This window comes from Malaya genurostris, chromosome 2 (assembly GCF_030247185.1).
Source record: "Malaya genurostris strain Urasoe2022 chromosome 2, Malgen_1.1, whole genome shotgun sequence".
In the NCBI taxonomy this organism is placed as follows: domain Eukaryota; kingdom Metazoa; phylum Arthropoda; class Insecta; order Diptera; family Culicidae; genus Malaya; species Malaya genurostris.
Window position 1 is genome coordinate 29501508 of NC_080571.1, and position 15568 is coordinate 29517075.

The 15568-nt window shown below is 42.6% G+C and overlaps 1 protein-coding gene across 2 annotated transcripts; it reads left to right on the forward strand.

Annotated features, from left to right (window-relative positions):
* The first annotated feature begins 385 nt into the window (after nucleotides 1-385).
* Nucleotides 386-12593, forward strand: LOC131428267 (dipeptidyl peptidase 9). Of its 2 annotated transcripts, XM_058592068.1 has the most exons (8): nucleotides 386-774; nucleotides 828-2111; nucleotides 2172-2838; nucleotides 10287-10481; nucleotides 10547-10861; nucleotides 10926-11148; nucleotides 11208-11400; nucleotides 11478-12593. In XM_058592068.1, exons 2-8 carry the CDS (start codon nucleotides 946-948, stop codon nucleotides 11680-11682), a joined length of 2964 nt encoding a protein of 987 aa, XP_058448051.1. In that variant the 5' UTR covers nucleotides 386-774; nucleotides 828-945; the 3' UTR covers nucleotides 11683-12593. The 2 variants fall into 2 exon arrangements, with proteins under 2 accessions (XP_058448051.1, XP_058448050.1); XM_058592067.1 differs by having other exon boundaries at nucleotides 386-2111.
* Nucleotides 12594-15568: the final 2975 nt, after the last annotated feature.

Here is a 15568-nt window from a genome sequence, read left to right on the forward strand (position 1 = left end):
GCAATTCTACTACCTTTCTATAGAGAAAGGCAAAAACGTTGTCCGAATACGGGAAAAGCATGTAAGCGTAAGCAGTTTTCCACTTTTATGCTAGTAAATTCAAAAAGCGTGAGAAACTCCCATTTTGAGTTGTTTATGGGTAACTGACACTACGAAAAATTTAATCATAATTCCTGATGCACGGCGAAAAAATGATGATGTTAATGTTGCTTATGCGACTCGAAATATTGGCAATCAAAAATACGATATATTCGCATCAAAAACGATCATTATCTTTCGGTATGCTCAAACTATGATTAGCGTGTAGCAAACGGCTTGCGAATCTAAAAGAAAACGTCAAAATCGATGGTCAAGTGACAAGAGAAAATTTTGCAAGAGCCTTCGGTTGAAAAGAGAAAGTGATCAAAAGCAACAGCAGAAGTTTATAGGAACGTCGTTTATGCTGATACAATTTTCGAGTAAAATATTCAATAAAAATAGCTTTTCCCGTCCGTAAATGGTATGAAGTTGTGCATCACACTAGACCAGCAGATTATATGTTCTGGTTGAGGTTTTTTCTTTTGAGAACGGAAAATAATAGACAGATGATATGTCGACTTGAGCGAGTGAAACGAAAATTTTACCACCATTGTTTCGTCTGTCAAACATTGGAAATTGGACAGTCACAGTAGTCGTGTGCGGAAGCGAAGATTGTTGCATGGGCGACCACTCCGGACCAGTCTTGGGGATTCCGTTTTGATTTCGAGGGGTATGAGATTAATCTTTTGAACCACGGTTAGTGAATTAGCAGAACTAAAGAACAAGGACTCTGTAGAACGCAGTTTCAGGAACGCAAAAGCCTTCGCACTGGGTGAGATAAATCTAGGTCAGGTGCTGCCAATTTTGTTAGCATTTTTTGCCAACTTGGAGGAAGCTAGCAGGATTTGGGCGAAGATCCGCAAGAAAATGGACGGAAATAGTGTGGGGAGCGGTGGCGGAGGAGGAAACGGGAACGGTTCTGCCAGTGCATCCGGAAGTGGAGGACGCAGTATTCGCGACAGCGATGACAGTGGCGAAGAGAATGCCCTTGACCGCTCGAATGGACGTCATTCGCGGTTAGAGCTGCTCCTGAATCCTTCGGTACCGAGTGGAAGCGGTCAAAAAAAATCTTGGTCCGAGTTGAAATCGATAGTTAACGATATGAGACGGCAAATGGCTTCACTGGCCAGTATGTTTCCGATGAATGTCAATTTTCGATCGCTATCGGATGGACGGACACGAGTTTATTTTCTTAGTCCACCTGCGTCTAACGGATGGGATACGGTGCTTTTCTACACGGATGTACCGGCCAGCGAAACCGACAATTGTGCACCTATGAGACTGGAGTGGAACCCCGTATTGGAACCAATAGTGTCCCATCTGTCCACTAATAATTCTCGTGAGGTTCAGCTACTGTTGGAACGCAAACGTCTTTCGATTTGGGGAATCACTTCCTACGAGTTGCACAAATCGAGTGGGAAAATTGTCTTTCCGGCATGCAACACTTTGTATCAGTGTTTGGACACTGGCTACGGCGAGGGGACACTGTTTCCATCGGAGCTTCGTATTTTTCAGCGTTCGGCAGCTATAGACCCGCAGATTTGTCCCCGGAACTCCGATCTTGTGGCCTACGTATGCAATGGAGATATTTGGGTAATTCACACTGTCAGTGGCCATAGCGAACGGTTAACTTTTGCCCACGATGGACGGAGATCTTTCGCCGAAGATCCACTAACGGCCGGTGTTCCGTCGTACGTCATGCAGGAAGAATTCAACCGTTATCAGGGTTTCTGGTGGCAACCGAAAAGCGATGACGAGATCTACCGAATAGTGTACGAAGAAGTGGACGAAAGCGACGTCAGTTTGTACACGTTTCCATCTTCCCAATCCGTCGGTGGTGACTACGAGGAGTATCGCTTCCCCCGTGCCGGTTCGGCGAACGCAAAATCGAAGCTGAAATTGGTACAATTTCGCTTGTCGGAATCGTTGAAAATTACCGATGCCTGCATCAAAGAACTGCAGTGTCCATTGACCTATGCCTTCCCGTGGTTGGAGTACGTGGTGAGGATCGGTTGGACACCTGATTCGAATTAGTAAGTCTTGTGGTGGCCATAATATTGCATTCGGTTAATTAATCTAACTTTTTGTTACAGCGTTTGGGCTCAGCTGATGAACCGGGTGCAACAGCGGTTGGATTTGGTACTGATTCCTTTGGATAATTTCTGCGAGCTGTACAGTAGTTCATCGCCATCACCGCCAGAAAGTGGTAATCGCGCAACGCCGGACGCGAAACCATCCTCGTCGTCTATTCTTGAGTCTTCCAGTGACTACTGGAAATCCCCGCTCGCTCGACTGACCCGATCGATGCAAGTCATCTACTCCGAGCATTCTAGCAACTGGGTAAATGTTCACGACGTGCTGCACTTCCTCGAAATCACCGATGACCGAGTCGTGTTTCTGTGGGCTTCGGAGGAAACTGGCTTCCGACATCTGTACTTGGTAACGTCTAGTCTTGCCACCGGCGGCATTACCATCAGCAATAGCAGTAGCATCAGTAGTAGTAGTAGTAGTAGTAGCAGCAGCAGCAGTAGTAGTGGTAATAACTGTACTGGTGCTGCTACGAGTAACGGCAGCAATAGCAACAACAATCACAAGGTCGACAATATCAGTCACAACAATCACTGTCATCATAGTAGAGACGGTCCTACGCGTATCGAAGGTGCCAACAGCAATAATCAGCCAAACCGTGCAACGGGACGAACCTTCACGGCGACGCACATCGATGGGTGCGGAACACTGGAACCTCGAATTGTAAATAAGGTGAGATCATTTGTGGTTTATTGTGGTTTAATTTTGAATTGTTAGGCGCTGATGAGTCGAAGACGAAACGTGATAAAAGTAAAATTATTAAGCGCAATCAAGCCCCTTAACCCTTTCACGACCATAAGATGTCCAGGACGAAATATGCCAGTACAACACAATATTTAGCTATTGTGTGTGTGAGGGAGTGAGAGAATATCACCAGAAAAACACATCGGGGTTCTATCTTTCATAGTTCGCTTGCAATTTCTTTCGAAAGTGGAAGTTGACAGGTGGCTTATTGGCCGTTCTAAAAAAAACGCATGAAATGAACATTTTATACAGATGTGTTCTATTTTCTATGCGTCGTTTTGCACAAACTTTTTTAGTGCAACAAAGATTGACAGCTCTTGTTTTTATTCGTTCAGAAAGCCTTGGAAATAAGTTTTTAATAACATTCAGTGAAAAAAACATCGATTTAATAACAATTGAAGAATCAATAAAGATTTTTATAGAAGGGAAAAATGTTTCCCAATGAGTCACATATTTTTTTTTCAATCTTCTTCACGTTTCGAATAAACACTAATGAGCCGAAGGCGAAACGTTAAGAAAATTGAAATTTGCTTTTTTTGAACAAGCTTAGCTTAGTTGACCGCCCGTGAGTTTCCCGTGATTGATCAGAAACCAGTTGAAATTGCACATTGAACCAAATGCATGATACTTGGGGAGTCGTAAATCATGCTCAACGTGCAACCTAAACTGACTTAGTACATGGACTGATCAATAACGTAAATGACCACGCCCATGTAGGTCAATATGGGAAGGAAGGAATGTTAGTTCAACAATGGTTGCTACAAAGACCGAGGAATTCTTCGCATCACCACAAATGTCACAGGAAAGGTGTTAGTGGGGCGAGGAAATGATAAGGATTTATTTTGGTAGATAATGTGATCTACTCATTAGCAAAGCCTTGGTATTACATTCCTGTAGTGGAATTTGATCTTATGTTTCAACAGACTTCGCAGCCGATTCAGAGTGTACAGAACCATTGCATGACTGGTGCTACTATCCTACTGACACTACGAGTCCTTTCAGGTTGGGGCTCGAACATACGACAACTGGTTTGTAAGACCAGTGCCCTATGCATTCAACCGCCAACCCGGGACTGATCTACTCATTACTTATAATATTATTAATATTATGTGCTTATTACTCTGGGTAGCCGGCTACCGAGAATTCGTTGCAATTTTATCTCATTTAGGAGTCATGTTCACTTTAGCACAAAACGGTACACATGAGGTACCTGGAGATCACCTGATCAATATACGGAAAATCAAATCGACCACGTTCTCATCGACGGGCGGTGCACAATACTCGTCGCACAGGAATGCCGGGATTCAATCTCGAGCAGCTACGTAGCGTTCGTACTGCAGAGAAATACGCGCAACAACTGGAGCAAGTGCTACCAACGGAAAAACAGATTGGCGCGGCAACTCTTGAAGACGGCTTGAAGAATATAAGATCCGCCGTGAGTAGCACTGCTTCAACCGTTCTAGGTACGAGGTTATCGAATCGAGGAAATGACTGGTTTGACGGTGAATGTCAGCAGTTGGTCGAAGAGAAGAATGCAGGGCGAGGATGCTACAACACCGCACTAGAGCGAACGAGGAACGATACAGACAGGCGCGGAACAGACAGAACACGGTTTTCCGGAAGAAAAAGCGCCACACGGAGGTTCTATGAGAAGGTGAACCGCTCACGTAGAGGCTTCACGCCACAGGCCGAAATGTGCAGAGATACCAGTGGTAACCTTCTCACGAACGAACGTGAGGTGATCGACAGGTGGAAGCAGTACTATGACGAGCATCTGAATGGCGAAGCACAAGATACAGAGAACGGTACAGGAATCAATCTGGGTGCACGCTCAGCCGACGACAGATTCCCAGCCCCTGATCTGTCGGAGATAAGTGAGGAGATCGGCAAGCTGCGAGCAATGACCAGTTGCCAGGCGAGCTGTTCAAACATGGAGGAGAGGCACTAGCTTGAGCGCTGCACTGGATGATTTCTAGGATTTGGGAGGAGGAGATTCTGACGCAGGAATCGATGGATGGGGTGGTATGTCCCGTCTACAAAAAGGGCGATAAGCTAGACTGTTGCAATTACCGCTCAATCACATTGCTGAACGCCGCCTACAAGGTACTCTCCCAAATCCTTTGCCGTCGTCTATCATCAATAGCTAAGGAATTCATAGGGCCGTACCAAGCGGGATTTACTGGAGCCCGCGCCACTACGGATCACATATTCGCGATAAGACAAGTACTCCAGAAGTGTCGTGAATACAACGTACCCACGCATCACCTATTCATTGACTTCAAAGCGGCATACGACACAATCGATCGAAAACAGCTATGGCAGATCATGCACGAATACGGTTTCCCGGATAAACTGTCGCGATTGGTCAAAGCAACGAGTATCTGGGACGCTCTCGAGACCTGTCGAATATCGGAGAGGACTACGGCAAGGTGATGGACTCTCTTGTATCTTGTTCAATATTGCCCTGGAAGGTGTGATTCGAAGAGCGGAGATCGACACGAGTGGCACGATCTTCCGAAAGTCCGTACAACTTTTTGGCTTCGATGACGATATTGATATTGTGACACGTAACCTTGAGAAGATGACGGATACCTACATCGGACTGAAAGCTGAAGCTAGGCGTATCGGACTGGCCATAAATGCGTCAAAAACAAAATACATGGGAGGAAGAGGCTCTAGAGAAGAAACACAACGCCTCCCACCACGAAATTGATAGACGGTGACGATATCGAGGTGGTTGACGAGTTCGTGTATTTGGGCTCACTGGTGACCGCCGATAGTGACACCAGCAGAGAAATTCATGGACGTATTTTGGCAGGGAATCGTGCGTACTTTGGACTCAGAAAAACCCTTCGATCGAGAAAAGAACGCCAACGCACGAAATTGACCATCTACAAACGCTCATTAGACCGGTTGTTCTCTATGGCCACGAGACCTGGACTATGTTGGCAGAGGACCAACGCGCCCTCAGTGTTTTCGAAAGAAAGGTGCTGAGGACCATCTATGGCGGAGTGCAGATGGAAGACGGAACGTGGGGACGGCGTATGAATCACGAATTGCAACAGCTGCTAGGAGAACCACCTATCGTACGGACAACTAAAATCGGACGTCTACGATGGGTTGGCATGTCATAAAGATGTCGGACGACAGCCCAGTGAAAATGGTTCTTGAATCTAATCCGACTGGTACAAGAAGAAGAGGTGCGAGCAAGGTGGATCGATCAAGTGGAGGGTGATCTCAGAAGCATCCGTGCCTTGAGTGGCTGGCGACGAATAGCCATGGACCGAGTTATGTGGAGACGTATGCTTGATACAGCAAAGGACACCCCAGGCCTATAGCTGTTAGGTGAGGTAAGGTAAGGATTCAGAAAATGTGCTCAGTTCCATTATTCGGGAACTAAATTTATGACCTAACTTATATCTCTCTCTGGATTCCAAACTAAAATTTTGCAACTGAATTCTGAGCCTGACCCAGCTTTCGTATTTAGTTCTTGAATTCAGTTCCGGAATTCAGTCCCGGCCCAGAATTTTAGTTCTGGTCTAGATGAATAAATGAAGAATTTTAGTTCTGGTCTAGATGAATCTGATTTCTCATAATCAAATCATATCTTAGGACCATTTTAATTTTTTGCTCATTCAATCCTCCAAAATAGAGTCAGGTCTTTTGTTTTTGCTTATTTTTGCTCACTAAACGAAGGGGCCCGTACTAAAATCCCCCTGGGCCCGGTTTTTTCTCTCGGCGACCCTGGATGCGAGAATCACTGCCTTCTGTACCTCTTCAGTATCAGTTCTTCCAAATTCCTCAAGGTAGCTGCTTCAAATTGTGAACAGGCTTTCCTGCAATTTTGCTCTTCATGGTGGTCCAAACATTTTTGATAAGGTTTGCGTCGGGAGATTGGAGGGACCAGACACGACAGAGATGGTTTTGATGATGCTTTGCGCTAATAAACACCCTTATTCTGTACGTCGATCGATTCGAGATATTCCGATCGAATGTGCAATTTCCATTCTGCATTCCGTTCGAGTTGGGTGTGAACTCGAATATCATTCGTTCGAGTTGTAAAATTTTCGAACATTACTCGATCGACTTGCGTACGTATTACTTTTGTTCGGTTTAGAATCGTTCTAATTTGTTTATACAAGTGTGCCGGTTTCGTTTACGAAGAAATTAATAATATAAACAATATAGAACGTGTAAGTAGTGTTGACAGCTTTGATGGTTAGTGTTCGAAATTTCAAGCGTTCCCGAACGAATCATACAAGTCGAACGGAATAAAGAATGCAAAATTCAAACTCGAACGAAAGTGTAGATTCGTTCGTATCACAAATCCGTCGGATTGCAGAATCGGGGTGAAAGATTGTCCCAGAAAGTATGGACGCAACCAAAAACCGCTGCCATTTCGTAATGGTTCAGAATCTGTCAATTTTTATGGCTGCGTCCTGTTTTTTACACTCTTCTCTAACCACTTGTGCAGTTGTTTATTCGTTTCCATTAGTTTGTTTCGAAATGCGTGGACCAGACGCACAGACGTGCACAGAACGCGGACTATCAATGAGAAAAATAGCAAAAATGGAAGAGGTAAGTGAAAAAGCCGTGCGAAATGCAATTAGGAAGTTCGGTGAGGATAACACCTTTGAGGATAAACCGAAAACCGGTCGAAAAAAAGGTTCAGCTAAGCCTCAGTTGGATAAACGTAAACTGAAGGCGTTCGAGCAAAAATAAGGAGGTTTCAGTTCGGGATGTGGCCAATAAAGTGGGCACCTCGAAGTCAAATGTTCTTCGCGCTAAAGAACGTTTGAATCTTCGAACCTATAACAAGCAGAAACAACCAAAACGTAGTCCGAAACAAGAAGCATCGATCAGACCGAGGGTTCGAAAGCTGCATAATACGATTCTTGCTGGAAATTTGAACTGCATAATCATGGACGACGAAACCTATGTGAAACTCAATTACAAATCCTTGCCGGGACCACAATATTATACGGTGCGATAGGGGCAAGTGTTAAACCAGTCCGAGACATCGATTGAAGTCGAAAAATTTTGTAAGAAAGCTACGGTCTTGCAAGTAATTTGTAGCTGCGGTAAGATTTCAAAACCCTTCATCACCACTGCTTCAATGAACAGCGAAATATACATCAAGGAATGTTTACAAAAACGACTTCTACCCATGATTCGAAGCCACAAGGATCCTGTTGTCTTCTGGCGAGATCTGGCTTCTTGCCACTACTCAAAATCAACGGTAGAATGGTATACTACCAAAAATGTAACTTTCGTCCCAAAAGACATGAATCCACCAAATTGCCCACAACTTCGACCAATTGAGGAATTTTGGGCATTAACGAAGGCACATCTTAGGAAACATGTCTCGGCAGCCGAAACCATTCAACAGTTCGAAAAAGATTGGAAAAAAGTGTCGAAACTGTTCGCCAAGAAGTCTGTACGGAATTTAATGAGGAACGTTCGCAAAAATGTGCGCCATCTAGTCTACAATGGCAATGGTTGCAAATGTTAAGAATAATATTCTGTTGTTGTAGTCTAATATTATCAGTATATCGAATAAAATTTGAATAGGGCAACGGCTCCCTATTTCATCTGAGCTCCTATTTCCATCTCATCCCTTCACCTCATAATTCACCACCTATTGTCACACTTTCCTATTGAAAGAAATGGTTTTAAATTCTTCGGTGATCGTTTTTTTCATATAAAATAAACTCACTTTTCAATTTAGGACACACTTTCGTCTCAAGATTTACAGTTCGTCATGTTTCTGAATATCTACTAATCGATTCGTCTCAAAACATGATCACTATTTCGCACAATTACACTACCATTGAATGCTGGATGACTTCATAATTAGTTATGTTCACTTGCCACTTGTTTAGTTAACGATTAAAAACTTCAAAATTTACCCGACAAGCAATAAAAGTCTTCAAAACTATGAGATGAAAGTTTTTCACTTCGTTCACTTGATTGCGCTTTGTTTTCATCTCATTTGGTTTCGCAAAGTTGCCAAGTTATCTCATAATGTTACAAAACAAAAATTGTTTATCTTATTCAAATTATCATCAAAAAGTATGTTTTTGGTATCCGTGACATTAGTTTAATTATATTGTTGATATTAATATTTCAATAAAACTGTTTCAGCTTCGAATATTACCAGAAAGAACGTGTTAAATACTAATGAAATAACCATTGTGGCAAATCTAGTAGCACTTGTTTTATTCCGCTATACGCCAACATAACGCTGTGAAGTGTGTGTGTGTGTTTCATCCGCTGTGCACAGAGATGCCAGGTATTTTCATAGAAAATATGTATTACTTTGCATAGAAAGTCTATATCTGTTCTATCTGTTTTCACTAATAAAATGATGTTAAAAGATAGTTCTTTAGATCTCCGTAAGTCATTGCCCCATTAATTAGATAATTCAACGAGTAAATTTTTTACCAATAATAATAATGTGGAAAAATCCTGGTGGGTACGGTTGTATCGTTTGAGTTGTATATGTGGCAGCGGTAAGGCAGTCGGTCACCAGAATGTCTGCAAGCCATATTTTTCCAGCTGGCAGCGTTTAGTCAGCCATCTGGCAGCCATGCAAATGCGGGTGAGAGTGTAATAGTGGAATATTTTGTTTTGATTGCTGTCGCCATTGCTAATTTATAGGATGAATAAAAGATCAACGATAGGATGGATAAAAATCCATTGAGATGAAATTAGGAGCAGAGTAGTGAAAACATCATTAGTGTTTTTATCTGTTTTATAAATATTAGTTGAATTTTCAAGGAATGTGAATCAATTTTCAACGTGGAGCAAGGCGAATGAAGCAGTAATATGAAATAGTTACAGTGATTTTAGTGGCTAAATCGGGGTTTGAAGGCGACGTCCTTACAAATGAGATGAAATAGGGAGCCCTTACCCTATCTAACACTTGTGAATTATTTACAGCGAAATCGATGTGCGTCCATACTTTCTGGGACAGTCTTTATTCTCTTGATAGGGTCCAACTTCTGTGATCAGATCAAAGCATCTTAATTAGGCATAGTTTTGTAAATTTCGAGTATTTTCGCTGCATTCAAATTCTGCGTAAAAGTCTACCTACGTTCCGCTCTAAGAAGTACCTCACTTACGCGGAACGAAATCGGCAATGTTTCTCAACCAGACACGCTTTACTCAAACCCATTCCCAAAACAGTTTCTGCTCCACCCGACTCAGACGTTTTCCACGTGGTCTGCGATAGGTAGAGGAAGCTCATGGTTCGATATCGCAAACTTCCCTTTTGTTAACGTCACCTAATGTGTTGAAACTGACATGAATTCACTCGTGTTTTCTCGCGCTTATGAAAGGTTATGAAATTGATACAAATTTTCCGTTCATTACAGGTAGCGCTCACCTCCGGCGACTGGGAAGTGTTAGGTCGCAACGTTTGGGTTGACAAACGGCACCAGTTGGTGTACTTCATGGGACTGCGGCAGACCCCACTGGAGAAGCACCTTTACGTAGTCAACATGCTGAAACCAAACTGGCTTCGGTTACTCACCGTGCCCGGATACTCGTTTACGGTAGAGTTCAACGATGTAAGTTGCACTGATTGTCGTGCGATGCTCTGCCCAAAAATTTATTCACATCTCTTCCAACCAAGGATTGTACCATGTTCCTGCAAACGTACTGCAATATCCAAACACTGCCCTCCTGGGAGCTGGTACACGTTAAGCAAAACTGCTCGAATGGAAACGTAGCCGGACTGGAACTGATTTCGATGGGATATCTGTTCGAGGGTGGACCCTCGGAAAATACTCAATTCAATCCGACCATCTACAGTCCCCGGCTGACGTCCGGTGAATCTATCTACGCTATGGTGTTTAAACCGCACAATTTCACGCTCGGGGTAAAGTACCCTACGGTGCTGAATGTCTACGGTGGTCCAGAGGTTCAAACCGTTAGCAACACATTCAAGGTTATTTGTCTACCGGCGTGATCTAGTTCTGATCGGTACTAATTGCTAACTTGTTGTCTTTCAGGGTATGAGACAATTACGGATGCACATGCTTGCTGCTCAAGGATACTGCGTAGTGTGCGTCGATTCACGAGGTTCGCGTCATCGCGGGGTACGATTCGAAAGCCACATACGCGGTCGGATGGGTACAGTGGAACTTGCCGATCAGGTGGAAGTGTTGAAAATGCTTGCCGAACAGTTAGGCTACATTGACATGAATCGGGTTGCAATTCACGGGTGGTCTTACGGTACATGCATCACTCGAATCTTTTCGAACGGTTCTCACTAATAGTATTTTCTGTTACAGGTGGCTACCTTAGTCTGATGGGACTGGTGCAGTATCCGGAAATATTCAAACTGTCTATTGCCGGTGCACCGGTTACGAGCTGGGAGTACTACGATACGGGTTACACTGAGCGGTACATGGATCTTCCTGACAATAATCGGTCCGGCTATACCGCTGGTTCGGTGCTTAGCTATATACACAAATTCCCGGATGAGTGAGTACTTGAGAATGTTTCCATAATAAAAAAACTGTCTCATTCAACATTGCTTCCATTCTTTCTTCTATTTTCAGGGACAATCGCCTGCTCATCATCCACGGTTTAATCGACGAAAACGTACACTTCTTCCACACATCACAGCTCGTGAATGGTTTGATCAAAGCCAACAAACCATACCAGCTGCAGGTCTACCCGAACGAGCGTCACTCGTTGCGCAATCTGGAAGCGAGCAAACACTACGAAACGAAGCTGTTGTCCTTTCTTCAGAACCACCTGTGAGCCTTTGTTCGGTGGAACCAATTTTCCAACAGCTGTGTTGTTGCTTTCTTTCCTTCGGTCTCAATGATTATGCTTCCTGCAGTAGTTGGCATCTGTCGAAATTTGAACCTCTCCGGGGAACGCTTATAATGTAGCATATAGATGAAAGTTTTCGCTTGTGTGAGAGTTGCGTGCGAAATGCCGCCGAGCAATCTGTTGTTCTGTTTGTTATGCTTCGATCGGATATAGGATGAGAAAAACACGCTTGCACACACCGTATCCTGCCCCCCTCTCGAGAATGACTGAAAATCTGTATCGACCGGAAGCGCACGCAGTCATTAGGTTTAGTCCCAGGTGTTCGTTCGCTCTTCGACGATACGTTTTTTGCTTTGTTTTACGCAGACTGTTAATACCTCGTAGAAACAATTAGTTAGGATAGATCTTAGGGGCCGTCATCAGTAAAATGTCCGGATGCAATTAGTTGCCTAGGAGCAGCTATACGGATTTTTTTGTTGATTGAAACCAAAACGCAATTTGGTGGAAACCGACGCTCTTTTCAAAGTTTGTTTTTTTTTTCTCTACTCCAATAGCATCACGTGTGGGCTGTTTGTTAGCAGCAATGTATGTAGCGAATGTGTTATACTTATTATACAATTGTAAATCAGTTCCACAAGCAACTGCGAATTGTGTTTGTTTTTATTGACGATTTTATGTTTTTATTTAGGTAAAAGCCAAACAAAGAATGTAGACCAGACAAAGTTTGCGGTTTAATGATTTTCGTTCCGAAAATATATTTTTCTATGAGAAAAGTAGGGCTAGGTTTTGCGTAGGCCAGGAAACCCAACAATGATATGGTTTTTGTGCTTGTGCAAGAACACAACCTTTCTCTCGAGATCAACAGAGCTAAATAATATATTTATTGTGCACAAAAACGATCGGTGTTGCAACGGTTTGCTCTAATTTAAAATCCGAAAGTAACCATAGTTAGCGATATGTAGATGGACATTAGTAGAGAAAATTAAGTGTGTCGGTGTCATCGGGATTTCTAAATAGGTAAGTAACGAAAATTATTGCGTATTTTTCTTACGTGATTTGTTCGTGGTGATGTCTAACCTTGAAATCAGCTAAACCGTAGTATATTCCTTTTTTTTTTTCATAAATACGTTTATTTCTTAAGGCAGTTTACATAAGTTTTTCTTCGCCGTAGCATCACTTTTACATAAAATTCTTATCCTAATTTAATTCTAAAATAGTCACAACGATTTGAATTTATTAAAACATATTCCTCTTATTACTTAAATGTCATCTTAGGTAATTCGTCATTAATTATGAAATCTACTCGGAAATATTATTTGAACCAAACGATTAACTTCTAAAAATTGTAAAATAAGCTGTTATTTTCAGACATTTTGTTGATAATTTCATAAACTATTTCGAGTTTGTTTGTATCATTACATAATTACTATTCTAATTTAGCTATTGGTTGAACTCATGGACGTAGCTGGAATCAGAACTAAGTCTTAAAAAGGGCCTTTATTAAATTGAAACTCCAATTTTCTTTATAAAATGATAAATAAGTTTCATGTATGGAAGGTCACGACAAGCAAGAATGTCTCGAACTGGGACATTGGATAGTCTACCTTGGGAACGCAAAGAATTTATTAGTTGAGATCTGACATCACGATACTCCACGCATGTCCAAACGACATGATCAATATCCCGATAACCTTCTCCGCAAGCACAATGATTAGTTTCGGAGAGTCCAATTCGAAGGAGATGTGCATCTAACGTGTAGTGATTGGACATGAGTCTGGACATCACACGAATGAAATCCCTACTCACATCCAGTCCCCTGAACCATGCCTTTGTCGATATTTTAGGAATAATTGAGTGCATCCACCGACCCAGATCATCTTCATCCCAAGAAGCTTGCCAGCTGGCCAGTGTTCTTTGGCGAGACGAGCTATAGAATTCGTTGAAAGCAATCGGTCTCTCATAAATTTCACCCTCAATAGCACCACGTTTGGCTAAAATATCGGCTCTTTCATTGCCAGGAATGGAGCAATGAGCCGGGACCCAGACTATAGTGATTAGATAATTATTGTTCAATATGTCGTTCAGGCACTGTTTTATTTTGCCCAGGAAAAACGGTTCAGTCCTGCCAGTCATGTTTGAGCGAATGGCTTCAATTGCACTCAGACTATCTGTGAAGAGGAAATAATTGTTTGGAGATAATGTGACGATTACACTCAAACTATAATGAACTGCTGCTAACTCTGCTATATAAACAGATGCAGGTTCTTGAAGCTTGAATGAGGCCGAAACATTATTGTTGAACATACCAAACCCTGTCGCTTCTTCAATTCGCGATCCGTCCGTGTAAAACATTTTCTCAGAGTCAATATGCCTGAACTTACTTGAAAATATTTTTGGGATTTCCGTCGAGCGTAGATGGTCCGGAATTCCACGCACTTCACGCTGCATGGAAGTATCGAAAAATAAAGTTAAGTCAGGGACATTCAGGATGCTGTCACGGATAGGAATATATCTTGATGGGTTGATTTCCTGTGACATGTGGTTAAAATATACTGTCATGAATTTTGTTTGAGATCGAAGCTCGACTAGTCGTTCGAAATTATTAATTACCATGGGATTGAGCACCTCACATCTTATTAGCAGGCGTGAGGAAAGCTCCCAAAATCGATCTTTTAATGGAAGAACTCCCGCCTAAACTTCAAGACTCATTTTATGTGTCGAATGCATGCAACCTAAAGCAATTCGCAAACAACAATACTGACCCGAAGTATTTGAAAGTCAAAGCCTGTTGGATCATTCTTCCCATCATATGAAGCTGAAGCTGCGCGGGATCATGCTTTCTTGAAAAGACGACCAGCTCTGTTTTCTCCGCAGAGAATTCGATACCCAGATGAACAGCCCAAAGGGACAAGTTATCTAAGGTATCTTGCAATGGTTTTTGCAGATCAATAGCTTTGGGTCCAGTAACTGAAACCACGCCATCATCTGCCAATTGTCTTAGTGTACATGGGGTTACTAGACAGCTGTCAATGTCATTCACGTAAAAATTATAGAGGAGCGGACTGAGGCATGAGCCTTGCGGGAGACCCATGTAACTAATTCTGAGTGTTGCCAAATCGCCATGTGAAAAATGCATGCGTTTCTCTGACAAAAGGTTGTGCAAATAATTATTTATAACCGCTGGGAGTCCATGTTGGTGAAGCTTGTCTGAAAGAACATCAATGGAAACGGAATCAAATGCCCCTTTAATGTCTAAAAATACAGAGGCCATTTGTTGCTTTTGAGCGAAGCAATTTGGATGTCAGACGAAAGTAATGCAAGACAATCATTCGTCCCTTTATTTCTACGGAAGCCAAACTGAGTATCTGACAACAAACCATTCGTCTCGACCCAAGTGTCGAGACGTCGAAGAATAATTTTTTCGAACAATTTTCTGATGCAGGACAACATTGCAATGGGTCTATATGAGTTGTGAGGGTGCTGTGAGCACCAATAGCCTTCCACCCCGAAGTAATACCTAGCGGTGGTGCCGGGGAGGTAGGGTTGGAGATCCAAGGTGTTTTAGTGGGTAGTTCCAATCAACAGTTGGGTAGTCCTGTGGAGAGTCCCACACTCCGTGCGTAAATGCATTTCACCTTGTAAAAAAAAAAAAAAAAAATGAGTTGTGATTGGAAGCTGGTTTCCCCGGCTTTTGAATGGCGATAACTTTCAGCAGTTGAGCAAAGAGATAGATCTAATGCACTTGGGCGTGCAGGAGGTCTTGGGATCCGTGTCATGCTACCCATATTTAAAACTGTCGTGTTAAAATTGTCACAAATGTTTTGTATTAAAGATGATCTGTTATCATTGTAAACGGAACCTCACATCATTC

Bases quoted from the DNA above. Each gene is read 5' to 3' on its own strand.
- LOC131428267 (XM_058592067.1), top strand. From the start codon at position 946: ATGGACGGAAATAGTGTGGGGAGCGGTGGCGGAGGAGGAAACGGGAAC. The intron at 2,839-10,286 runs GTGAGATCATTT...CGTTCATTACAG, and splicing joins AACCTCGAATTGTAAATAAG to GTAGCGCTCACCTCCGGCGA. The intron at 11,149-11,207 runs GTACATGCATCA...TTTCTGTTACAG, and splicing joins AATTCACGGGTGGTCTTACG to GTGGCTACCTTAGTCTGATG.